The sequence below is a fragment of the Falco cherrug genome, chromosome 7 (assembly GCF_023634085.1).
Source record: "Falco cherrug isolate bFalChe1 chromosome 7, bFalChe1.pri, whole genome shotgun sequence".
Lineage (NCBI taxonomy): Eukaryota > Metazoa > Chordata > Aves > Falconiformes > Falconidae > Falco > Falco cherrug.
Genome location: NC_073703.1, coordinates 31,591,965 through 31,618,485, shown reverse-complemented (window position 1 = coordinate 31,618,485; position 26,521 = coordinate 31,591,965). Strand labels below are relative to the sequence as shown.

Genomic DNA, 26,521 nt, shown 5'->3' with positions numbered 1-26,521 from the left:
AATGTGTGATTTGGTGTATGAGTATTACATGTCTGCTGGGTGTTTAAAAAAAATTGATTAAATCATTTGCAGTGTGAAATCACTTGACAGATCAGCGGAGCCTTGTAACCTTTCATATGGAGGCGAGGGAGGGAGGAGATGTGAGAAATGAGCTGTGTATTCATACTGTCTCAGGACATTACACCTAATAGCAAGAATGATACTGACGATAGTCTGATAATGTGCATCTAGGGGCTGAGGAGAGGTTTGAGATGGTAGTTCCATGTCTGAACGCTGAGCTGTTTTTCCTGCCTTTGTCTCATATGTTTAGTAAATCAGCCATCCTCAGAGGTGGGATTTTGACTTGTCAGCTGGTCTGATTTGGTTTGAAAAAGCAGTTCATACCTTCCTACAGCACTTCTGTTTCTAGCCCTCTCTCTGGCCCACTTTGTGATTTCTGTGTTGCCTCTGTTTGTTTCTTTTTTTTTTTAATTCCCCCTTAGGTCTTTGTCATTAGTCTCCATTAGCAGCACAGTACTGTATTTTTGTGGGGCTTCTTTCTTGAGTAAATTTAATTTTACTCTGTCATGTAAGGAGGATGTCACTTGCAAATTAAAGTCTTCATGTACATCTTCACTTTAGTATCTTAAACCTCCTACAGTAGCAATGGGGTCTTAGTTTGGCAATCCTTTTATTGGTTTTGGTTAGAAAATATTTGCCGTCATTCGCAGCTTTATAGATGCTGTAGCAGGTTCAAGCAGGGACCAGTCATAACTGTGCTGAGTGCTGTAAGTATGAGTCAGATGGGCATCGTCAGAAAGATCGTTTAGGGTTGTGTCAGTTCACTGGAGCTGGCTGGCTGTACGGTCTGGACAGGAAAGAGGGTGACAGTTTTACTGTGACAGTAAAAATCAGCATGTCTGTACTCCAAAGTGCTTTTATCTGACAAAATAGTTGCAAATAAATGCTGTCTCCGATGTCATTGGAGTTGGCTTGTCTACGTGTGAGTTAGTTTCTAGAGGAATTCTCTTCACCTAGGCTGGTCAGTGTGCTCATCCTGTACTGAATGTATTCAGTTCTGGGCTAAGTTCCTTCAGCATAATGAAGGTCTTTTAGATCAAGAACAGCAAATGAAAGACTGGATTACCCTGTCTGAATTCCTGCTTTGTCCTGCATTTCTTTTCCTTGGTAAACTAGGCCATATAGCTTGTTGGGTTTTTTCCCCAGGACTGAAGAGCAGAGGAAAAGTATGTTATTCTTAGCGGTGGAATCTGGGGATTTATTTACTGAATGTTTTCTTCCATCTCCTATTTTAATTCTCTTAAAATTTAAATGATTTAAATCTGAAGAAGAGAGGCAGAAGCCTTTCATGCAGTGAGGCCCAATTCTTATCCTTCCCTCACATGTAAACTCTAGTACACTCCATGAGGAGGTGCTCTCCACACCTCACTTCTTTCTGGCATCTGTTTTTAATAACATTGATGTGAAAGCTGTGTTCCTCCTTTCTTACTTGTTGTAAAATGTCACTCTCTAAAAAGTGTGCCTTTGTCTTCTGGGAGATTTCAGCAGAATAAGAGCCTGGTGCCTGCCTCGGCTTTTGCTTGCAAGGTTTATGTTGATAGATTCCCAATAGCATCAATGGAATTACACTGCCAGCTTTGCACCACCAGTCTAGCTGGGAGAAGAACTGGACATGTTTCTTTCCTCCTCCTTGCATGCAACAAAGGTTTATGATGATGGCTGGGTTGTACATTATTTATTGAGCACAGTGAGTGCTCATGGAGCTCTGAGAAAGAGGAAGGAATTGCCTTCCGTGCAGTGAGTTTTTTATCTAGGTCATTCACAGACGGAGGCATCTAACATTAATATATTCAATGAAAATTTATTCTGTAAGGCAGTTTGCTCCTGAGCCTGGAAGGAAATATAATTATGTGAGGAAAATGTTCCTGTGCAGTCCAAATCCATGGTGGGATTTCTTGCCAAAGCTACTTAGCTGGAGCACACTGTTTAATACAAAAGCTATAGCGGTGTCAGAAGTGTAGGGTGATTCTCCATCTCCTGATAGGGCTATGTGGGAGTGTTGCGGTTGATAATCAGTTTGCAAGATGGAGCCCCACACCTATTGCTACATTAGCAGTTTACTTAACAGTTAAAAGTCCAGTGTAAGAGCTTTGGGTATTCCCACAAGAATTGATCGTAAGACTGGCTTGATGAGGGAGGACAACTTACAGGAGATTGTTGGAAATGACCCTACAATCAGTTTCCTTTCTTAGAAGTTTCAGGCTCTTGTTTCTGCAAGGGACTTGTGATGTGGCAGCTTAAAGACCTATGCTAAGAAAAAAACGCTGGTTTATTAAGTCTTCCTTAACGTAGTTGGGACAGAATTGTGGTGGTTTAGTAGCTACTATACAGGTAACTAAGTTGTATTTGGTTTGGAATGGAGCAAAATCAGGTTGAAACTCAGTGATAAACCAGTGCTAGATAAGCCATCTTTCTCTCAAAAATTAGCCCCTGTTATAACCACGCCATCAGTATTTAATGATAGTAACTCATTTTGACCATGTTTTTAAACAGTTAGCTCCAGTAAAATTTAGCCTGTCTTGCCAATAAAGATAATGAAATTTTTCCCTATCTTCTTGATTCTAGGAAGGAACATGTTCGCTTTCCTTTGCGAAATGTTGCTGAATGTTTTTTAGTGTGAATGTAGAAGAGCATCAAGTTCATTGAGCTCATGTTCAGGGAGCAAGTTCTAGAGCTGCGCTAGTGAGCCCGGAGAGCAGGGCCTTGTTCTTTCCCTTTGAGGCACAAAAGGGGCGTGATGCAGACAAATGACAAAAGAAATGGGCAGGAATGTTACAGAAGTAGATATGGTTTCTCTTGTGTGTTCCAGATCTCTACAGGTTGAGGCTACGATCTCTAGCTCTACCTGAAGGACAGTGGGACTCCCGTGTTTACCATTATGGTGCTGTCCCTGCAGGCCAGGGCTCACTGTACCCAAATCCTTAGGGCTTGTCACCATCTTAGAGTGACAGTGTTGAAATGGAAAGCAAACTCTTGGATTCTGGAGTGTCTGGCAGACTCAGGAATAAAGCATGAGAAGCTGAAGCTATGCCGCATTCTCACAGAAGGTTTTCAGGCCATTGCAGACAAAATACATTCATATGCTAGTATGGGGGAAACCCTTTTTGTCTGGGCTAATGCTTACAAATTTATCCAGACTAGGAATGGGCTGTGTGTTTAAGCATGATGAGCGCTCTTTCAGCAGCCTTGTGCCTTGGGGCTCTGGCAGTTTGTACGTGGCAGATCTGGGAGGATACTCAGCAGGTTTTTGTCCTCCTCTGCCCCATGGGCAGTAGCTGTGCAGGGGCAGAGTCCTTTCAGCTTGTCTCTGCTTCTTGCCTACCCCATTTCACAGCCAAGCTTGCTAAATAAAACATCAGTCAAAGGCCAAATGTGGTGGGCTGCGAACTGTGGCTTTGGTGTCATGCAAAAGCAGTGTCCGTCCTGCTGCCTCTGCAGAGGAGTGGTGACAGCTGGAAGAAAAGGGCGGGGGGGAAGCTTGGGCAGGGGGGGCTGAGAACAGTAATCCTTTGATCAAAGCTTGTTATCAAGATGACTTTTCCTTTTATTTTGTATTTGCTAAAGAACTTTGGTTAATGATTTATCCATTCGTGATCAACCCCATGCTCTTCCCAGCAGTTAACTACAGCCACTGCTGGACATGTACAAGACCCTGCTCTGATGTTACCTAAGCTCCACAGAAGGGGTGTTGAAAGCTGGGTCTTTTGGCTTGTCCTGGGTGAGCAGTTGCTGTGTGTGGCTGCATATCTGCAGGAGCACAGGATGTTAATGCTTGCGGTGTAGAAGTGTCTCTGAACATGTGCGTGTTGTGGGGCAGACAGGACACAAAACAGACACTTATTTCAGTTCTCACTTATCACTGTGTGTGAAGAGCAGGAATGCCTTTTTGGCTGCTTGTGTTCCCTCTAGTTACCGGTTTGTTGGGTAAAACAGAATTAAGAACTCTAGAACTCCAGAATTTTAGAGGAACCTTAGAATGGAGAATTGAAGCTATATCCAAAATCATTGGGTGGTCCGTTTTAGAATTGCACTCTTCTGATATTGTGAAGAGTAAAATTGTAGGGTCTGGGTGGATTTCTTTGAAGAGAAGCAGTGACCATTCAAGTCATCACATGTTTTGGCTTATGTGGATGCAATCTCTGAAGGTTTCTGATGTGTCCTTGCAAGTTTGTCATTTCCGTTTGTCATAGAGAAGGGAGTGTTTGTGATTAATACGAGGTCAGTGGATTTATTTCTATATTTAAATAAGCTTACTGCAAAGACACTTGCCTCAGCAATGGATATGCAGTATTCATTGTTCTTAAGCAATGCCACTTCTTATTTTAGTAAAATTTTGGAAGCGTCTGTTCCTGTTTTGAACATGAACATTAGGTGAGAAAAGAGTAATAGAGGTTTGCTGGTTTTAAAAAAACCTTCAGTACCCCTGTGCTTGGCTGCCGAATGATTGTTCTGTAAGAATCTTCCTGACCTCAGAAAAGCTCATCAACGTTTTCTCAATATAAGTTTTGTAGCTCATTTCCAGGTTGACTAAATAGTGTCCTTATGTTAGTAGTCCTGGGCGTATGAAACTTATTTGCAAAGAAATGTGGGTTTGCGTTTACATTTAATTACTTCAGCTGCACAAAAATACTCTTTATCTGTGCCTGATAATTTTTTTTCACTATCAAAGATAAGAACAAGACCTTTTTTTTCTCCTCATTTAAATGTGTATATATATATGTATTTAGCCAGTAAATGGCTAGTTGCAAAATTCTGTACACCTATAGCACTTATTCTTACTCCATCCCTAACAATATTAAGCAACCATTTCCACAGGAGCGGTGCTCTTTACAATAGATAGTGTTGTGGTTTGCTTCAAAGCCACAGTCAGAACATGTAGGTGTTTGGCGAGTACTGGATCTTTCCATCTCTTGCTGTGAATTTTCCAGTGGGTCATTACTTGTTCAGACTTTCTTTCTCAGTATCTGAAACCACCCCAGTGCTTCATATTGCTGTGTGTAGTAATGTCCCAGAAGCCTTTCAAGTGCTGCTGGGCAGCAAGAGGAATATTCTAAATACTCTTAAATTCATGAAAAGCTGAAACTCGTGGTGCAGCGGTGGTGAGGAGCCAGTCAGCAGTTGCAGTGCAGCTAGTTTAGGATCTAACTCTTCTGTAATCTTACCTAGGGCTCTTTAAATATCATGCAGATTAGGAGTCGAACAGCATTAGGTGTTTTATTATTTTTCTTGGGGGACTGTGTTTGTAATGGCTCATTTCGTTGGATGTGTGGCAGTGATTAGAGGGATCGTATCTCTTTCATTTTCTTCCCCCCAAGGTTGTTACTGAGCATCCTGCTAATACAGAGTAGAGGAACTATTTGACTGGCTTCTTGGATTTATATTACAGGGCTTAGTAAACCTTAAAGGAGGGAAGTTATTTGGTTTTATTTTGAAAGAAGATAAATGCTGTCCAAGGGATTTCGTTCCTTAGCTGGTGAAACTTTTCTGGTTAAGGTTATAAGACTAAAATTGATGTGACACTTCCTGGAGTGAATAAAATTTTACTTTGGGAATTAAGGTAGCATGTGCCCCCTCAGCAAAGGCTCTTTGTCAATGGGAAGAGGAGCATAAGGTTCACATTAGCAGTGCCACCCAGGTAGGGATGGGCTTCTCTCCAGAAGGGAATTCATACTTTTAAATGTATTATCTAGTGAGCTGGAGTTAAAAGCATGTGTGTTTATAATACAAAGCACATGGAACACTGGCTGTGGCACAGATAAAATGCCAGGCCTTCCATTCATAAAGAAACTAAATATTTATCAAGGAGGACAGCAGTTGTCCTAAATATAATGGCCTTGCAATGGAGCCTGTCCGGCTCTCGGTTTACCTAGGATTGCCATGTGCTTGGACTTGCAGTGATCCCCAGCAAAAGCTCTGTTTGAAGAGGACATTTATCTGCAGCTTTGTAGGTGATGTTGAGCTTCAGATGGGAAATGTGGTCAGCATCAGGTTATGTTCTTGATTGACATGTGAGCAAAACCACTGCAACCATGTTCTGACCCTTTCCCCTACAGACCCTTTCCGAGCAGTGCACACACTCACACCCTCCACTCCCCCCTTTTTTTTCTAATCCAAGGTACATCTTGGTCACATTGGTTGACAAGGGCTTCCTCATCTTGAAACCACACTTTGGAAGGGGAAAAAGAAATACTAAAAAGGGGAAATATGTGACAACGTGCTGTTGGTAGATGCCAGCAGACTGCCTGTCAGCTTGCAGTTGCATGCAAACCCCAGAAGTGCCGCCTCCTTCAGACGGAGGCAGGTGGCAGGGTCAGCTGAACAGCACATCCAGGTGACACAGCACCTCGTCACCCATCCAGTGGCCTGGAGGAGGCTGGAAGCCAATGCTTTTCAGCTCTCTTGCCATCTCAACTCAATTGTTGGAGTCACAGCTGTGACTTTATGGTCACAAGTGGGTAGTGAGATCATCTCTCTCATAAGGCAGATGAGGAAAACTGTAATCACAGACTTGATGGGACTAAAAATTGCTTGGTCTTGGACAGTCTGTCTCTTACTGCAGTGCTTGGCTTCAGGATTTCAGGACTTTTTTTTTTTCCCCCTAATCTTGGTACAAATATACAACGCAGGGTCCTTCATGAGGTAGAACCTCATCTATGCACTCTTTTTTTTAAACTGCTGTTTTACAAAAATATTTTTATTGTATCCCACCGTGCCCCCCCCCCCCCCCCCCAAATCAAACCCAAAACCAGAACGCAAACAACAAAAACGCTAAATCGCAAACAGAAAAAGGAAGCCATAAACAAAACCCACTACACAAATAGGATATGATCTAACTTGGCAAAGCAAATGCTGGCAATGGCATGTCCTTTCTGGGTGTTGTCAGCAGCATACTGGATCCCAACCTACATTCTTTTTGCTGCATGAACACTTGATTGTGACTCCCAGTGCCGGACCTTGTGGGATTAGAGTAGAGACATGAGCGGTAACATCTGGACACCAGGATCAAGCATCATACCTTTAGGAATGTTGGAGGAGTGCATGCCTTGGCACTCCTTTTTTTGTACCTTTAGAAACATCTAATTGGCTATGCGGCCAGAAACTGCTACTGCTTTTACATGACGTTCTGAGATATGTGTACCAGGGATGTTAAACAATCCCATAAACTGTTGGCAGGGAATGGGAGGGGGTTGGTGTGTGGGCTAAAGTACTTTTAACCTTCCTCTCCATCTTTCCCTTCTGTAAGCAGATTCTCTTCTGTAAGACACCACCCATATTTGATAGTTTGCTTTTCATGCTTTTATCTCAAATCATTTGACAGATCATCTTGCAACATGGAGTGTGAGAGGAGATGTGATGGATTAGTACTGGCTGGATATAAGTGTTAGTCCTTAATAGTTTCAGTGTTAAGAAACTGCTGGATAAGGAAGTGAGATGACAAGGAAAGAAGTCACTGTCATTAATTCAAGATCTGGAAAGAATGGTCAGAGCATAGCTGCTTAGGCTTCTCCGTGGTGTTATAGCCTATACCAGGACCTGAGTTTTAAAAGTTGCTGTAATTAATCCTCCTTTTTGTATCTTTCACTAAGGATGAGTAATGCAGTTAAGGCTTTACATGGGGATATCTATGATGGGAGCTGTAATTCTAAAGACTGGCATGCCACTGAGACATATCAATTGAAATCTTATGTTTTGTCAGAAGTATTGCTGATTAACATAATTTTGCACATAAATGAATTAATTGTTATACTGATGGGGTGATGGTGGTGTGTTGTGTCCACCCCCCATGCACTTAGTGTAAGTCTGTATAGTCACTGAAAAGAATGATGTGTTCTGGTGCCGTGGAGCAATTGACTCTTCTTGACGTCTGGACCGCTGTGCAGTGCTGGCACACGTTGCTTTCATGGATATTGCAGAGTCTTCCCTGCACTTCTTCAGGGTGGGGTGCCAGCCACGCAGTGTGCTAGGTTGGGCTTTTGAAGACCAGAAGCACTGTTTCTAGCTCTGCTTCTGCCATCTCTGTACATTACGTTTTTTGTCTATAACATCGGTGGTATAAGGTTTCCTCAGCACCCCACGGGGCTTTGCAGTCGTTGGTTGAAGGGGTGGAGGTGTGTACAGTCTCGTATATGCAGCTCCTTTCGTATGTGACATGGCCTTAAGGGGAGACACAGCAACGCTGCACTAGGAATGCAATACCAGGGTTGCAACAACGGGATGGCAGCCTGTGAGGGACGCTTCCCTGGGTGAAAGCGAGCACCGTCAGATAGCCCTACCATCCACATTTTGGGATTCCAGCTATCCCTCGTGTAGTGCTATAGCAGCTCTGGAAGTCAGGCTGAGATGATCAGGACAGATAACTGTTGGACCTTCATACAGCACACACAACATTTCAACCACACAGGGTAGCACTGGGTATTAAGGCCCTCAACTAAGTACAGATCTTCTCAACACTTGGTGTCAAAGGGAAAAAGAGGGCAGGTGCCTGCAAATCAATCCGTCTGCAGAGTTTTTGGTTTGCATTTGAATCTCTGTATCAGGGAACCCCAGCTTCCTGCCATTGAGCTGTGGGCGTGGAAATGCTTATCACATCTCACTCCGGGATCCTCTTTTTTTATTATTTTACAACACTGATTAGTAGTGATCAAGCACCATAAATAGTGCTTGATCACATAAATAGGACTGTTTCAGCAGATTGCCTTTTGTTATGCCACCAGGACTTACCTTTTTAACTGTTACTAAAAAGATGGGATTTGGCTTTTCAAAAGTGAGTCTGTGACAGAAATGGTTGGAATACCAGGAAGTTGTGACCTTTCCCCTTTCTACCTGGGGTGTTGAGAAATTTGATGGATTATATCTGAGAGACTAATAGTTTATAATGGTTCATGATCTCATCTGCTGTAGCCTGGCTTTAGAAAGAAGAAAGTGCTATCGGACAAAAATGGAAAAGCAGCAGTACACCAAATGAATTATATGTAGTAGGACGATATTTTAGAAATAGTGACACACCTAATGGAGACGTGAATGGGAAGAATTTCACAGGAGATGATGCAATAAAATGGATGAATAACAAGAAATTATTTTCTAGCACTCAGTACTGGAGAATAGTGCAACTATGTAACTGAGCAAGGTGCTGGAGAGACAACGACAGAAGTGTTCTTGCAGCTGGTTTAGGGGTCCACTGTTTATTGGACTGGATCCATGATCAGGGTATTGAGGACCCTGCCTGATGTGATACAACCCAGTGATTTCCCCTGAGTTACGTAGCGCTCTCCTGTTGTAGCTGTGCAGTGACGATCCTTGGGCAGCCAACAAGAGTGCCTTGAATGCAGATCATGATGCAGACTTTGCTGCTTAAAGTTGTGAATGATTCATAAGCCTGCCTGGATTTGTTAATAAGGTTAATTAAAACTGCAGGTGAATGCTGTACCTTGGAAGAATTCTCCTCGAGACAGAGAGCATCGTTATTGCTTCTCTGCCCAATTGTTTTTCTGCCTGGTGCCTCTTTGGTTTCTCATAGGCCAAACCCAGGTCTCTGGTACATGCTGGCTGGTGCATGGGCTACCTGGGCTTGTTCCCTCACTAGTGCTTGCTTGCCCTTTCCTTATCAGGGGACACTGCATCAGTGCTAAGCTCAGCTTTGCACTGTTGTGCAAATTTGTTAGTGCTTTACTTTGAGGAAACTTTATGCACCAACTCATTGCTGTGGCCCTTGGAGCAATTCCAAAGGGAAGTGCCACCAGCTTGCCTGCTTGGCACTTACCAGTGATTTATTTCTTTATTACTGTAAACAGCTAAACTGCACAACTTCCTGGTTGTTCTGTCAAGTTATATTGAGTTAATATATGTGATGGAAAATATGGTTGTTGATCATCTCCAGAACCTGGAGACAGAAACCGGCATTTCCTGCATTATGTGCTCTGAGAGAGACCTAAAACGTGAGCTATCAGTATCATCCCTTTGCAACTCGCACATCTGGAGTATAATAGCTAAAGTGGTGTCCCAGGGCTCTATAGCTGTTGAAAGACTTGTTTTGTTGCTAATAACTGGTTGTTGAGGTGTGTTGACCTTTTGTTACTGTTCATTGAGTGGAAATAGATTTCTGTTTGCTTGTTTCTCAAAGCTCCCAAGTCCTCTCAAGAGCAGAGGCCCTGTCCCGCTTCCAATCTCTTTTACCTGTGATTGCATATATAGGTGTTTGCAGGCAGATTTCCATACATTGCATGTGCGAAGCTGATAGCCTGACACCAGCTGTGTGCATGGTGTATTTGCTATAATCAACTGTTCAAACAGCTGAAAATCAAGTCCTGCATTTGCCATCCTTTAATTTAGTGGTCCTGCATTGATGTCAGTATCTGCCAGTTAGGAAATGAAAGTAACTGGTAATTTCCACCCCTGCCATCCTTTTAAAAAATTTTAAATAAATAAAAATAGCTGTAGGAGGAAGGCAGGAGGAGTTGGGCAGAAAATCCAGTGATGGACTGGACATGGTGGTATTTGGCATGGTGTTATGAAGCAAGTTGTATGTTTAATAATTTGTATGCAGCAGAGGTAAAACTCTGCTTGTACGTGCATGTGGTGGGGAAATGCAGAACGTGTCCTGCCCACGCGATTTTGGTTTCACATGGGCTGTGGGCACACAGGCTGGGGGAGGCGGCAGGAAGGTGTGAGAGGCCCCCCTAGAAGTGGTGTCCTGCCCCTGTGCCCCGTGCTCAGCTGGGCTGCAGAGGCTGTTGGGGGAGGCAGAGGCTCCCTTTGCTCTCTGCCCGACATCTCCCCTGGCCGCCATGTGCAGTCACTAGAGCAAATGAGATGCTGTTTGTTGGCAGGTGGGAAAGCGGAGCAGAGTCACCAGGGACTCGTCATCTCCCAGGTGCAAGGTTGGTTCAGAGCAGGCTTCTTGCCACCTTGCTGCTCTCCATTCCCCAGGGCTTTGTCCAGAAGGGGAGACCTTGGCCTTGCAGGGCTCTGTATCCCAGTAGCGCTGCTCCACCAGCTTCCCCTGTCTCATGGTACGGGAGCTCTCTGGCAGTGGCAGCTTGCTGCAGGAGCCAGGTAGGAAGGAAGCTGTGTGCTGTAATGGCCCAGCCACCTGCAGTGAGCTTGGGCTGGGTGTGCTGCTTCGAGCCATGCTGACAGCAGCGTGACAGCCACGTTCCTGCCCCGACTCACAGGCCCAGCTGGGGAGGGTTGATGACAAACTGCCCTGTTGAATCGAGAGGGGAGGGCTCTGAGGTGGGAGTTTCAGCACCTGCTCTGTTGGTTGTGGGCGATTTGCAGAGTCATCTCATGCTTGACATCTGTGCCCTCAGAAGCTGGACCCTCGCTGCTGGTGTCTGGTCATCTGTCGTGTTTTCTTCTCAGCCCATTTACCACCCTAGTAATTTCTAGCCCCATACTTGGCTTGGATTTGTGGATGAAAGCCCTCCTCTGTTGCAGACTCCAGTGCGTGTGCATGGGACTTTTAGACTCTCCCCCATCCCCCATTTCATTCTGAATTTCACTTAAATTTCTGAAGGAATGGGTTCTTGCTCAGCAGCCGTACTGTTGGTGTCAGTGCCTGGTCTTCAACACACTCCAGTACTGTGGGACTGGTAAACAGGCAATTGGATTCCCTCCCCCTGCCGCATAACTAGGGAAAATGAGGTCAGAAATCCCGCCAGAGAGTAGCTGTTTTTGTTTATAAGAACAAAAATATCATAGTCCCTGAACGAACTGTGTGTGTGTGTCTTTCTTTTTAGCTTTATAACCCTCCAATTTTTTTCAAATATACTGAAGAGTAGCCACCTGGAATTATTACTCATAAATCATTCATTGCTTTAGAGGTGGGATTTCTCAAAAGCAGTGTAAGTTGGTGTAATTTCATTATGAGCAGGCTTTGGCTCATGCTGTTGAAATTTTTTTTTTTTTTTCAAGATTTGAAACCTCCTTTTTTATCTATATTTTATTTGCAGCCCTTCAAGCAAGTTTTCTTGGCAGGAATTTTCACGGGATAGATAAATCTTGTTGCAGCCCTTGCTCTTCCTACCCAAGCAAATTTCCTGTTGAGGTGGGCAATCTCTTGGGTGAAACCAGACTAAAATTGATTAAAGAGTCCAGGATTGGCCAAGAGTCATTAGTTATGCATGATTGTTCATGGCTGGCACACAGCTTCTAATTATGCAGCTTGACTGAAAACAAAAGTAGTATTTTAAGCAGCTGTCCTGGAATAAAAAATTAGAATGGCAATATTACAGTAATAGCTGGAATAACTGGTTGTAGGAGTTGAGAGAGACTAACTTTCCACCCATTTGTGGGTTTACCTCCAAAGTGTTGAGCATATGGCAGTAATGGTTTTTGGAAAGGTTTCTTTTTCCCCCTGATACTTTGACAGTTACCATCACTTGCAGGAGGCAGTTTTGAGCCTTTGTCCCCTACCAGGGATGGCCAGGCTGACCCCCAAGGGACCAGGTATCACCTCTGGGTCTAACAGTCCATCTACAACAGCTGGAATCAGTGAGCTGCAAGGGCTTCAATGCCCTGTGAGTTTGGCACGGTGCATGGACCTATCAGTTCAAGGTGGCATTGGCAGCCTGTCCATAGCACTGGATCACCCTGTGCTCGCTCTTTGTTTTGAGACCTGGCATAAAAATTAAATCTTGGTGGGAGCAGGGAGATGCTGCTGTTTGGCAGCACCAGATTCAAAGCTTGGGTGGAACAGGAGCTGGGGTCGCTGCTGTTCACCGAATGACATCTCCTCGGGCTTCCCCTGTACAGAGCCTGCCATGGGTCATTGCTAAACTGTCTATGTCTGCCCTTGGCACCTGTGGTGGAAATTACTGCCCCTAGCACTTGCCAGCCTGTGCAGGAATGAGAATGTACTTGGCACCCCATTTTTTTTTTTAGGCAGAATGATTGGAATCTTAAAAATTGCCTGCCCTGCATTTGTAGGAAAAAATGCTTTAATCTATTGATCTGGAAATGCAAAATCCCATTTGTATTAGAGAGCCCTAAGGATTTTCAGAGGTGCTTAACTTGATAGGCAGGTGTCTATCAGCCTCAGAACGTACAAGAGGGAGTGATTAATCTAGTCACTGTTTATTTGACTGAGAAAGTTGCTACTTGACCTGTCCAACAAAGGCATGCTCAGGTGGAGGTGCTACCTTATTAAAATACAGAAAGATCTGACATTTCATAGCATGATCTACTAGGAGCTTAAACAAGAAAAATTGAAAGAAATAACTAGAGGCATGTGAAAAACCAGCTTTAGCCTAACCCAGACTTTCAGCTCTTTTGACTGAACAGAGCCTTGGGAATTGCCTCTATAAATGACTGATTATATATGCAGTTCTGTTAATTAAATTTAAAAATTGTGTAGGAAGTAAAAAGATATAGCTGCTTGTTTAGTTAAGCTAATTAAGTCCCCAGGTAGCTTTTATATTTGCTTTATTCACTGCAAGTGTCTGGCTTGTTCTGTTTTTGAAGCCACGTCAGCATTGACATGGCTTAGAAAAAGGTTGTACTTCTAGGATGCTTACTAATTGTGCCTGTGGGGAAGGAAGGACGGAGCAGCAATGGGAGAAAGGATGTTCTGGGCTCCAGGGTAAATGCAGTCGTCTTTTGTGTCTGATCCAAGGATAATAAAAAGATTCACACTGATTTCAGTGTACTTCAGATCAGGCTTCCCAGACCAGATTATCTGCTGTGGGGAAGGGAGGAGAAAAACCTAAAGTACTGTTTGCAAGGATTAATGCTTGTGCCAGATGCAGCGTTGAAGATGTCTCTTCATCCTGGAGGTCCACCTCGTCCACCTGGTCTCCATTTTGGAGAGCAAGCGCCTCGCAGGCAGGCAGCCTTCCTTCGGCTCTTCCCATCCACCGTGAGTTTTTCACAGAGGCATGCCATGCTCTCAGAGGCCGACTGACTATACCTGCTCTTCGAGTTCAGTGGATGCTTCAGCTGGGTGTTGATATGTTGCCTGAGAGATTACCCTCCTTCTGAATTTGTTTTCCAAACCTCTTCCATTGATGAATCACACACAACCAGTTTTTATTACATGTGTGAAGGCATATGATTAAGGAGCCCTGTTTTGGTCTCCCTGCATCTGTTCCCTTGTTTGCTCCCGAGCTAGCTTTTTTTTGTGTGTGTGTGTGTGTACGTGTGTAATGCAGAGAAGTGGAGTAAATAACACCTGCCTAGTTGTCAGGAAGATGTTAGTACAGTCCTGTTCTGGAGAAGGTGTGTGACATGATTGACTGGGGCCCCTCCTTGTGGGAAACCAATCCCTCGCAGCTCCCTTTGAAGTCACGCGGAGCTGCACCATCCTGGCAAGTTCAGGCATGGGGCATCATGTGAGCGGTTTGGGTTAGGAGCGAAGTCCTCGGTCCTGTGTTCAGCCTGGCTGCCAAAGTGTTGTGTCTCACAATGGAAGTGAACAAAACCGCGGCTGAACTCCTCAGTCCTTACCTGCTCATTTCCAGTGCAATTGCCAGGATCCTCCAGCACTTGTTTTCTCTTAGGTACGGCTGTGAAGTTCAACAGGAGTTAAAGTGTATGCTTAGCTCTGGGCCAAACCCCTGTGTTGTTCTTACAGATCCAGCTGAGCTCCAGCAGTTGACCTTACCCCTCCCTTTGTGCTGTGGAGGAATGCCTTCCATTTCCTTGAACTAGAAAAGAGTGGCGCTTACAGGCTTTACTACACCGACAAGCACGGTTTCCCAGTTAACTAAAACTTCGCCAAGTTACCTCCAAAACAGCCCAAAAGTTTTTTCCTCCCAGTTTTTCTCTGGGGGACCAGGCTGAGGATGGAAGTGCCAGAGAGAGGGGAGGGTGGTCGCTGTATGCAGCTATACGTGCCAATGGTGTGATGCTTATGCCGCCAGGTTAGTTTGGTTTATTTGGAGATCAGTGTACCTCATAGCGTTCACAATATCACGCGTGCCTAAAAATTCAGACTTCTCCTTTGCTTCTCCCAATACGACAGGACTTTCCCATTGCAGTCTCCTGCTCTTGATACTAAACCTTCCAGGCAAAATTCTGCAATTCCCTGAAAGAAGTTCCTGTGCCAAATAGATCTTGGCATTAGGAAACTTTTCTCTGTACTTAGTACTCTTTTAATATTGTTGTCAAATACATACAGATGGTTACATTCCTGTATCACTTATCTCCTATGTTATGATATAGGAGTTCCCCCTTAGCATCATCTGCGCTGCCTTCAGGCTGCTGAGTTTTTCTGAGCCTGTCCTGCTTTCTTTGAGAAAGATCAGCATCAGCTGCATTGTTGACCCAAACTGATTGCGTGGTCTGCTTTGAACCTTAATAATTCTGTCAAGAATAATACTGTGGCCCCTGCTTATCTGTAAAAACATAGGGTTTTTTGCCTTTAGGCAGCGACACTCAATGCTGGGGAGAAAAGAACAGAAAGAAGTGAGAAGCAAAACTTGGTGTATGTGTGGTACTTTGTGTTACGCCCACGCTGCTGTTGCGAGGCTGGATCCTGAGGGTGTTCGCTGATGCTGGGAGGTACCGCCATCACCGGAGCCTTGCCAGCGCGCAGTCAGGGCCTGGGCGGCCAGCCAGCCGTCGCTCGGTAGGGTTATCCCTTCCATGGCTGGAGGGCCAGTCCTTTGGCAGCTGCTTCCTTCCGAAGTCCTCAAATCTTATTAAATAACAGAGCAAAGTGAGAAGGCCTCTCAGTCTGTGAAAGTCAGTGCTAGTGATAGAAGTCCTTCAGTGGCTGACGAGATCGAAGGAGGGCTTACATTCAGAGTTCCTCCTTTGGGGAATAAGTAGGGTACCACACTCCTCATTTGTGGGCATCTGGTTTCAGATGGTTATGGGCATATTTCCATGCGCCCAAATGTGGCTGCAGTTGCTTGCTGGGTTGGTAAAGCTATCCTGAAGCATATGCTGTTTCATTAGCTGCACCGCAAAGTGTGAAGGCAGCAATGAAGGTGTAAAGCAGGGCCGGGAACGCGAGGAACCGTACTGCAAAGATGGCTGAGTTTAGCCCCAGGGCCCGGGCTTAGCAAGGTGCTCGGTGTGCGCGCTGGCTCAGCATGCGAGCATCTGTTTGGCTGCATGGCGTTGCAGGTTGTGGTCCAGCAAGTGTGAGGAGCTCACAGGCGTTAACTGCTGCCGGCGCGAGGCTCCTCCGCATCGTGTGGCCATGGTGTGGGGCGGCAGTGCGATGGTGAGGGGAAGCACGTCCCATCAGGTGGGTGTTGCTGTCCGGGAGCTGCTCGATCGTCTGATCTCGGGCAGGCTCATGGGAGGGCAGGCCTGTGGTCAGACATTTTCCCTTCAGTTTTCTAGGTCAGAGATTATTTTCTGTTTCAGGTACATTCCACATACATGTAGCTGGGCAAATTTCGTCTTTAAAGGACATCACAGCAGATTCAAAAGCCAGAATTTTTACCAGTGGTCTATTAATTTTAATTATTTCCATTTCATTGTATCTTATATTTTGTTGTTGCTGTTGCTATCAGTTTAACACCAGAGAAGCTCTTAAGACTCTGTGTTTTAACCTCTTGTACAGAATGAGACTTCGCGCTCAGCCCTGCATCCAGTGGGATGCCTGTGTGCAAAAATTTTAGCAGCTCCTGGCATGCTGGGGCCTCACTCCTCATTTTGGAGCCTTTCAGCTGTAATCTTTCATTTCTCCTGCTTACATGTGCCTTGAGAAGATCTCGAGTGTAGCTAGATCCTCTTTACTGAGTGCTCTTGAACTGTGGTATAATATGAACACGGCTGCTTAGTTGAGGTAGGGGATTTGACTGGTCTTTAATCTTGGAGTCTGGAGAGGAGAGAGATTGTTTTATAACTCCTGTAAATCTTCTGCTATTACATGCAGAATTGTTTTACTTCTGTTTTGTAAGATAATGCTACCCTGGGCAGAGGAATCCCATTTCGGTGATGGAGAGCAAGGTGTGTCACAGAGTTTGGACCATTTTTTGTTTGTGCCCTGTGTTGGAGGTGCGTGATGCTTTTGTTGCATCTCCTGGTCTCAGCCCAGCTGCTTGTGTCTTGACAAACCTTTGTGTTTGCGACTGAACAAGGAATGCAGGATTTGCTCTGTATCCCTCCAGAGACTGTATGTCAGAAGGGAGGGATGATCCTCTCTGTGAATGTGAAAGTAGGAGCCTAACATATCGCTATGCATTCAGACAGGCAGAAGAAAGATAAGCATTGAAGAATGATTTTGGAAACCTAAAGAAGTAAGGATTTTCCCATAAAATTTGAATTCTTGCTATAGCCTAAATCAATTTGGGTGGCTCTATATGTATATATATTATAAATGTTTTATATTTATGGAAGACCCATTCTTTACAAAGTTGCGTACCTCTCCACTGAACTGAAATTTAGGCAAAATGATGCATGATATCTCTGGAGTTGGAGTTTATTTGGTGAATGTTTTCAATATTAATCGAGTCAGAGCTGCACAAATACAGCTTCCTAAAGCCAGTGTAGTAAGCAGCCCAAGCAAACACAAGAATTTATGTTGAGTCAAAGCTAAATATTTAATTTAAATTTTCCCTGTGAGATTGATATAAATATATATATTTTTTAACTGAAAATATAGTGTCCATAAAATCAAGACTTGATAGGATTTTCCCAAGCACTTCTAGCTTCCCTGTTTTGTAACCCATTTGTAGAGGTCACTTCTGGACTGTAGCTGGAGTCATGTGAGTAGGATGTTCTCTCATCCTTTCTCTGAAAACATTTGCTCTGCTCATCCTAACAAATTCTCAATAGTTTAAAAACCAATTTCTATACTTCTGCAACAAATTGTAGGTGAGGGCAATGCCTGGTGATGGTGTGTGCTGTCTCTGCCTCCCAACTCTTACCCCAGAAGATTGTTTTCTCTTGGCTCGTGTTAGTGAAGCTGCCGTTAGCATCCCTAGGAGTGGAGGTGCCAGCAGAAAGTGCTGCTGTACCGTAACACTGCAGTCAGTCTGGCTGACACCTTTTTGGCCTGCTTACAGCCATGCAGATACTTTCTGTCCGTTTGTAGCATGGCTGTTTGGCTCTTCTGTTTGAGTTCAACTTTCTCTTTGAACCTGTATCTTAATGTTTTTACCTTAAAAGAACCAGTTGGTGCATGACAGGGTTTTGCAAACCATGGGCAAATATTGTCAGGACTGTAGTGGTCCATACACTGTTGCTGTGGGTGTTTAGGCTTCTGGTTAGAGGTTTATTTGAATTACATTATATGTATTAACACTGGAGACGAATGAAAGCGTTGGCAGGCTATGCTGTGTGTTACCTGAGAATAAAGAGGGAGCCGGGGCTCATCATCCTTTCTTGCAGGACCGAGAAATATTTTTCTACTCTGCAGTGTGCACACAGAGGTGTATTAAATTCTGGGCACCTCTGTGATGAAAGTTGGTGCTGCTGATGTGGAAGGCTTGCTTCTGTTTCTGCCAGGCCAAGGAAACGTGGCTGTACAAGAGAAGAGAAAGGGTTTGAGCGATCATGTTTAGTCATTCCTCCAGAGAGCTCTGTTTTCAGAATTTCTGTTCTGCATAGATTACTGATACACACGAGGTGTGAAGCTGCTCTTCACTAATTTTAACATTGCAGTTTGGGTGTGTGTGGAGGATGCGTTGTTTTTGGGTTCTTTGGTTGGTTGGTTTGTTTTGTGTTTTTTTTGTTTTTTTTTTAAGTGAGGTTTCTGTGTGACAGCCTGACTCAAACTTCAGGGATCCTTAGCTGTGATTTTTTGCTAAAAACTATTTGGTGAACAAAAAAACCCCAAACAAACAACCCCAAACCCAAAAGCAAGACCTTAATGAAAAAAGTAACTAAAAAGGAAAAATCTACTCACCAAAAACTAAATACCTTCTTTCAAGGACAGGTTGACCAACAATGGGATTGAATCTCTGATCCCTAAAATTGTGTTCTGTATCTCCATCTAATTTAGATTAAACGGCAACAAGCCCTTAGGTAACAGCACTAACATTTTTCTGTTTTCTGTGGTTTAAAGCCAAAAGGTGATTTATGTAAGAAATCAGTGTTTACCCTAGCACTGATGGTATTTTGAGAGACTGAAACAGTTTCAGTGGGATAAGATATAGTAGGGAGGAAATATCCATATAATTCACCGAACAGATATGCATGGATCTTTTCAGAGAATTGTGTGTGCTTAATGTTACTCCCACTTCATTTATCTGAAAAATTGGAAAACTATTAACCACGTTTGTTTTTTTTTTTCTTTAATCTCTGTTTTTTCTAGCAAGGTGGAGATTTTTCATCACTTCTAGGAAAATGAAGGAATCAAGTTCCTTATTTTCTATGGAGCCCTGAATGTTGAACATTTGAGCTTGATTTATTTTGTAAAATTAAGGGTGTGCGTGAGAATATATAGAGAGCTTCAAATATTATCAAATGTTGACAAGACTTATCATGCAAAACCCCAAGAAGAGTGCTTGCCTTGAAAAACAATCAGATCAGCTAACATTTCCTTTACTTTTTCAGGTGGATTTGGAGCCCGAAGGCAAAGTGTTTGTTGTCATAACTCTTACAGGCAGTTTCACAGAAGGTAAGGGAATTATTTTGGCTTGTTTCCATGAAGAGCTGGACTCTGTTGTATGTACTTGCCATGAGTTACCAAGCAGTATATAAGCGAATGGCATTCTTCACACAGGCCACGTGCTGTTGTGTGCTGGAGATTTCTCAAGTGATGTGGGATATCTGGAAGAGGCTGTTCATAATGGCTCATGCTGTGTGTGTGCCCTCTGCTCTGCTGTTGCTCTGATCTCAGACCCAGGGAGCTGATTTGTGCTTGATCTGGTTTATTTATCTGAAGCTGTCCTTCGAACAGATTGTTTTTGTCACCTGTCCTTTTCACCTGGGTGCCTCTTGAAGGGCAAGCTACGGAGCACGTAGAGCATGTTTAAAATAGAACATGTTTAAAACATCTGGATTACTTTTCTTCTGTAAAGTTTCCCATCTACTTCACGTGCATTTCTGTTTCCCGAGTTCACTTTGCACAGGAAACTCAGAAGGTTTTAGTGTGACAGCTGCCCTGAATAAGTACCTGGTGGATTTTTTTTTCTGTAATTATATTTTATAGTGTGATGTTTTTAATTTACCTGTTGTTTATTGTGATGCCAGCTATGAGCATGGATGTGAACTGTGCTGGAGAAACCCAGGAAAAGCTTATTTCCTTCAGACCTACACCATGTTCTTTTTGGTTTCTTTTTTTTTTCGTTTTAGCTGTGGCCTCAACCTGCATTTGTTGGGGGAGTGTTTTCTGTATGGGAGCCAGGAATCAAAGCAGGATATGCTCCTCTGTTACCTGCAGCGTGGGGGAGATGGATTTTTAATGCTTTCTCTTGTTCCGCCCCAGAAACTGATGCTTAGCATGAAGGCCGTGCTGGGGGATGCAGCACAGGCAGCCGACCCTGCCATGCTCTGTCTTGGATGTGAAGAGGGTGCAAGCTGGAGGGCTGCTTGCTTCAGTGGTTACAGGGCAGCTCTGCTTTCCTGCTTAGCAGTTCCTCTAGCTCCCCACTTGTGGAGGTGCACAGGCCTGTCAGTGCCCCTGCCTTTGTTTTTCAAATGCAGGTTTGAATGGAAGCTTGTGCTTTACTAGGAGCTTTTGGGGAGCTGTCTTGCTCTTGCTGAGCCAGCAGCCTGATGTGTGCTGGGGCCTGGGCAGCTGCTTGGTGGTGAGCCGCTGCATCAGAGGAGCTGGTGAAGCTTTTGGTTTTCTTTGGGTGGTTTACACCCCAGGAGTGCTCTGCTCTGCTCCTGGCAGGATGGCTGTGGCCTTTTAAAATATCTGATTACAGAAGTGATCAGCTGAGCCATACCTGAGGGCCTGGCAAGGGCTTGCAAGCAGTCGGTGTCCCCCTCCACAGCAGTATCCCAAGCCTCGTGGTGTGGAAGCAGTGGCAGGGTTTGCAGTCATCCTTCGCTGTGTGCAGCTGGGGCTGCTCTTGCTCCTAGGGACTGTTGGCAGGGCATAATCCCACTTGCAGAAGGTATTGTTAGGAGGGAGACGTGAACGGAAATGCAGACTTCGACTCCTAAGGAATATATAGTCTTGGAGTGATGGAGAAGACGAGGAGTATCACCCTCTGGCACTGCTGCAGGGCAGAGAGGACCAGAATTCCCTTTTCTAGTGAAGTGCATTTACCATGTAATGCTCACTGGGCACAGCACCACTACAACTTCAGTTCTTTATCTGTCAAGTAGGAAATAATGTTTTTCTCTACCCAGGTGTTGACTTTGGGATGTCGGCTTTCACATTTATCCCCACGTAAAGCATCAGCAGATCATTTACCCTTTCTCCACTAGGGAGATGCTCCCTACAACTGTGCTTTGACAGGGGGACATGAAGATTACTGTTTCAAGTCAATTTGGAAAAAGCTTTCTGTTTGTAACCAGAGAGTGAGGAGAGTGCAAAGGTGTGCTAGGGAGGCCTGAAGGACTTTATTTGCATGTCCAGAGACCATGGCTCTTAGGGGTGAAAAGGACATTAAAAATTGGCTTTAACTGCCTATGACAGAGCTGATGATGGAAAGAGGGGAAAAAACTAGAGGGCTTTTACTGACCTGCATCTCAGTCTGTGTCCACATGCAAGCGTGTCATGCTTGGCCATTTAAGGCAGGGTTGAGCAGGGATGGTGGGCTTAAGCCTAAATCCAGAGAGGGCTTCAAACTTGTGATGGTGGCTAAGTCGTTAAGGCATGTTGCTAACAAGGTCTCAAAGACGAGAGATGGAGGACTCAAATGTTTGTACAGCTACTGATTTCCGAGGAAAATGGGAAATGTTGGAAATAGTTCACTTCTCTTTCTTCTGTTGTTACTGAGGTTGTGTGGACTTGCAGAGCAGGAAGATTGAAGATGGTTCTTGGTGTTGTTCTTGACTGGTTAGTTCCGTGTGTGGTCACATTTAGAGTTTCCAAGAACAGACATAATCCAGAGCAAGCCTGATTGCAGATACTGATTTCTTCCAGTTGTTGGATAGTGGAGGCATCCATCAGGGAGCAGTTGCCTTCTGAAAAATAGTGAGATATCTTCCGTAATGTCATATTTAATTCATTTTTTTTTTTTTTTCTGGAAATGTGGAGGGTCAGAATTGTATTTGAAATGTAAGTGTTTTGGAAAGAATTCTGAGAATAACTCCACAACTTCAAAGCACAAAAAGTGGCCTCCCACTTGTTTGCCCGAGTACAGAGAGCAGCCGCTACCACATCCTCCCTGCTAGCTATGGCTAATGCTGCAGAGGCCGCTTGAGGGCTGTGTGTGTCTATGGGTGCACAGAGAACCCAACAATTAGTTTGTATTGGACCCCGTCAGGTAGCACGCATAGACCTATGTAGAGTTCCCAAGCAATATGATGTTTAGGACTTCTGATAATTTTCTTGAGACTTATGAATGGTTAAGTGTGTAACTCTGGTACGTTTCCTCTCTGAAAAGGGTCAAACAAATGGTGACAAGGTGCTGCAAAAAAAAAGCCAGACTCCAGCAGGTAAGAAGAGCAACATGACAGTGTCCATAGGCTGACTCTTCAAGCCACCCACATTTTTTTTTTTTTTTTTAGCAGCTCTTGCCTCACTACTGTCACTAGACCGTGGGGTCAGAAGGATAACTTAATGGAGTCTGAACTGTGGGGAGCATCTTCCTTTGAAAAGCTTCTGAGAGCTCCACTGAGCAAAGGTGGAGGGTCAGTGCTTACTGCTGGTCCTCACACCGCCAACACATCAGTCATCTCAGAGGGGTTTTATACCAAGCTAGTTGTGTTGTTTATGGAAGTAGGCAAATTCACAGGGTCTCAGCCACTATCTATCTCCAGTAAAGTAAAAGCTCAAAAAGTGGCTGAAGAGAGGGAGGAGAGAGAGAATAAAAAGAAAAAAGCAAAAAACCCCCAAACCCCACCAAAATCAACCAAACAAAAAAGGCTGGGATGTTAGGTCTCCCTGAGACTGTATTGTTTTGTTGTCTTATAGAGCTTACCCAAAACAGACAAGGTGGTGCTGGCAATTTGTACTTTCTTTAGCTTTGGGAGTGGTTGTTTTTTTTGGTTTGATCAAATGGTCTTTTGACCAAAAGTTTGATTTGGTTCTGGGTACCCATGGTGAGGACAGAGGAGAAGCATGGCACTCCTGCAAGGGGTGCAGCATGTCCGACAGAAGCATTAGTGTACCATCAGGATGCGGGTAGTATAGAAAGTGTACAGCTGGGAGAAGAGGTTAGTCTATTGTAGGTTCTCATATGGCTCTTCTGTCCATCGGTGTTAACCTCCTGTTTTGAGGCACGGAAATACACCCGTTTAATGTGTTAAAAATCCGTCCAGGAAGAGAAGGGAATGGAGCAATAGGAAGTGAGGGATGTCTAGTGAAATTATCCTGCCTATCTTTATTTTCTGTGCTGGATGTATTTGTTGCTGTGCTAACCGCTATCTGATTATATTAACTCCCCTCATTCAGCTGACATTTCCTGTGTAAAGCAACCAGTGCAAAATTAAAATGAAAATCTCCTTACCTTGGAAGGAGATTACCTCTCCAAGCATGACTGTGTCTCTGCTGGCCGTGCTGGGTCCCAATGGCCCCAGCACCTGGCTGGGGTGGAGGGAAGCACCCTCTCATCCAGCTGTCTCCCTCCTTGACCCAAGAGCTGTTTGACTCCAGGCTGTTCTGTAGAGAAGGTGAGGACTGCCTGCTGCCTGCTAGACTTCAGGCATTGCTTAGGGATTGATTTCCCCTGAACATCTCCCTCCTCCCAATGAATTTATTTACTCTTTCCTGGGTTTTCTTTATTTCACCCTGCCTGACAATAGGATTTTTTTAAGCCATCAAAATCATGATTTTTAAAATAAAAGAATTCCTTATTCTTTTTATTCTGGATGTTAATACTCCTTCCCCCCTGCCAATGGTGTCTTTAGCATTTCTTACCTCTCTGTCTTTGTGTCTCCTTGTCCCTTTCTCTCTTAAAAATAATGAATGTGCCTTCTCTGAGAGGTCTGTCTTTGCCATAGATGTGCCTCTTCTGTGGATGTGAGGAGCTGGGGGTGGGAGTGGGGTGCAGTGTGCTGTGCGTGGGCCCAAGCAGAGCCATAGCTCTCGGGAGGAGTTCAGCTCTGCCCAGCCCTGGGGACCGCGGGGGCTGTGGTTTAGCTGAACCATTCGTGCACTGCCTCTCTCCCTCCCTGCGATGACCCACATGTCTGCCAGGATCTCTAAGATAATCCATAAGATCTCGACTCTGCTTTAAGCCTCCTTTAAAGGAAAATTTCTGGTTTATTGCTCTCTAAAACAGGTAGTGCTGTGTCAGGTATAAAGTTCCCTGATGTTCCTCTTCTCCTAACCTTGGCCATAACCATTTCCATGTGGACAGCTTCCAAGTAGTGTTGCCTTCCTCACTGCTCCTGGGAGCACCCTGGCAGGAAGACAGCATTGACTGGGGGCCGTTGGGGTTCTCCCGCACGGTGTGCCTGAGTACGGTTTCTCTGTGCTGTCCCAGGGTGTCATCTAGGTCCCCCTGGCTCTGGTTGAAGTCTCTCTAAGGGGCCACTGTCTTTGGGGCTTGTGGTGTTCATAGTGAGTGACTGTCGTGCTATTGGGGTGACCCACTGGGTGTTGCAGTCAGTGGCACGAATTCAGAGCTGCTCTCCACTACTTGCCCCTCTTTGCTACTGAATACTGGTTTCAGCTGTGAAAGGGCAAGCCATGAATTTCTTTCTTCTTGGGCAAGGGGTGATGGATTTGAAGTAAAAAGCCTTGCAATGAGTGTGGGTGAACTACTGCTGTTGTTGGTGCTTCTGGTCACCTGTGACACATTAGTAGAGATACTCAAAGCAGGTGAGCACAGGTGAGCATGCATTGGTCAGGGTGTTTTGCGGCAGCAAGGTCAGACGGCACACCCAGTGGCTCCAGGTGTGTGCCTGAAGGACAGCATGAGCCTCTCTCCCTTGCAACACTGGCGTCCCAGAGCAAAGTCCCCTCACAGCTTTGCCTAAAAGGTACGTTGCTGTGCCCTTGGTTTGCCACCTCTCTTTACGTCTTTTAATTTTGAGCAAAGCTAATGAAATTAATACAAATTAATTATTTGATTGAATTAATGAATGAAGCAGGCCCTGTGGAAAATGAAGTGCTTCTATTTTAATGCTTCAAACTCTTGCAAGTTGCTTTTTTTTTTTTTGTTTTGTCACTCAAAGTGATAGTTCTGGCTTGAAGTTCAATTTTAATTTCATCATTGTGAGGTAAGTAATGGTTGTTTCTTTTCTTTCAGTGTCAGGAAAGACAAAGACAAACTTGAGTTCTGGGCAAGAAATAGAACAATGAGAATATTGAAAAGCCAAGTGACTTGGTAGAGCAGATATAGTACCCATTTCTAAATATTTAATGTTGGTAGGCTTTGCAGCAGCAAGGAAGCCTGAACCTGCCTCTATGGAGGCAGGAAACGCTCTTTTCTTTTGCAACTGACACGTCATGTGTTTGAGACGGTTTGTTCTCAAGCATGAAGACTCGGAGTCTTTTGCTGTTGTTTTTCTTAGAATACATTTTTATAACACGAGGTGGTTTTTATCTTCAGAAGTAGCATTTCCTTGGACAGGAATCAGTAAAGATCTGCAACCTTAAACTCTCAAATGGTATATAGATGTGCTAAGAAGGTCCTTGCTCTATACTGTAACGTAGCTCCTCAGCCTCACAAAACTATTCACAGCTGTGTTATTAGGCTCTTGCACAAGAGGGAGAGAAAAGATGTTTATGGGTCCTCTGTAAACAGCAATAATGACTGTATTTAGCCTGGTTTTTATACTTAAGGGAACAATTATTGGAAAAAAGGAACCAGGAATGAAAAATGCCCTGTTCTCATCCCCTAGATTGTAGAGGGATGAAGCTGGGTTAATTAGCATTGATAATATACAGCTGTGGGCTGGCTTCAGGGGCAGTGGGTTGGCTGATATAGATAAGGTGCAGCTGTGGCTGGTGCTGTTAAGTGGTTGCGCAGCCAAGGAAGAGAGAGGAAGAAGCAGAGAGAAGACAGAGCGTGCCCTGGGTGAGGAGAGACTAGGTGAAGGCAGCAGAGGGACTGGCATGAAGAGAATGTTGGTGTGAGATGGTAAAAGACCTTGTTGCAGCTTGATAGTTTGGAGAGTGCTGCAACACTAGATAGCTGGGCCACTCTTCTGTTTCGGGTTACTAGCACAAGCAGAATTCTAAGGTATGTAATAGATGCTGTCCAGAGAGCCTCCTGATCTAAATGGGCAATATCAGTGCGGAATAGGATAAAAAAAGTTTTGCCGTCTTTGGTTCACAGTCTGAGAACATGGAAGTCCTTGATGCCTAGCCCAAAGTCTTACATGGCAGAGAGCAGCAGGAGACGTGCTTTTCTATACCCCTGTATTTTTCTTTTTCAATGCCTACACTTTTTCCAGGGCTTTATACTTGTTACATATGTGCATGCTGCAGGCAAGGGATTTTGAGATGTACTCCATGTTGTTTCAACTCTGCATTTCCAGATGGAAATATGTC

The 26,521-nt window shown here is 44.4% G+C and overlaps 1 protein-coding gene across 1 annotated transcript in view; it reads left to right on the top strand.

The window, feature by feature from the left end:
* PRKCH (protein kinase C eta) overlaps positions 1–26,521 on the top strand; it is a 121,596-nt gene that overhangs the window by 8,769 nt on the left and 86,306 nt on the right. The window contains exon 2 of the mRNA XM_055716395.1: positions 19,513–19,576. Within this exon, the coding sequence (XP_055572370.1) occupies positions 19,513–19,576 (64 nt within the window). The remainder of the gene's footprint in view (positions 1–19,512; positions 19,577–26,521) is intronic.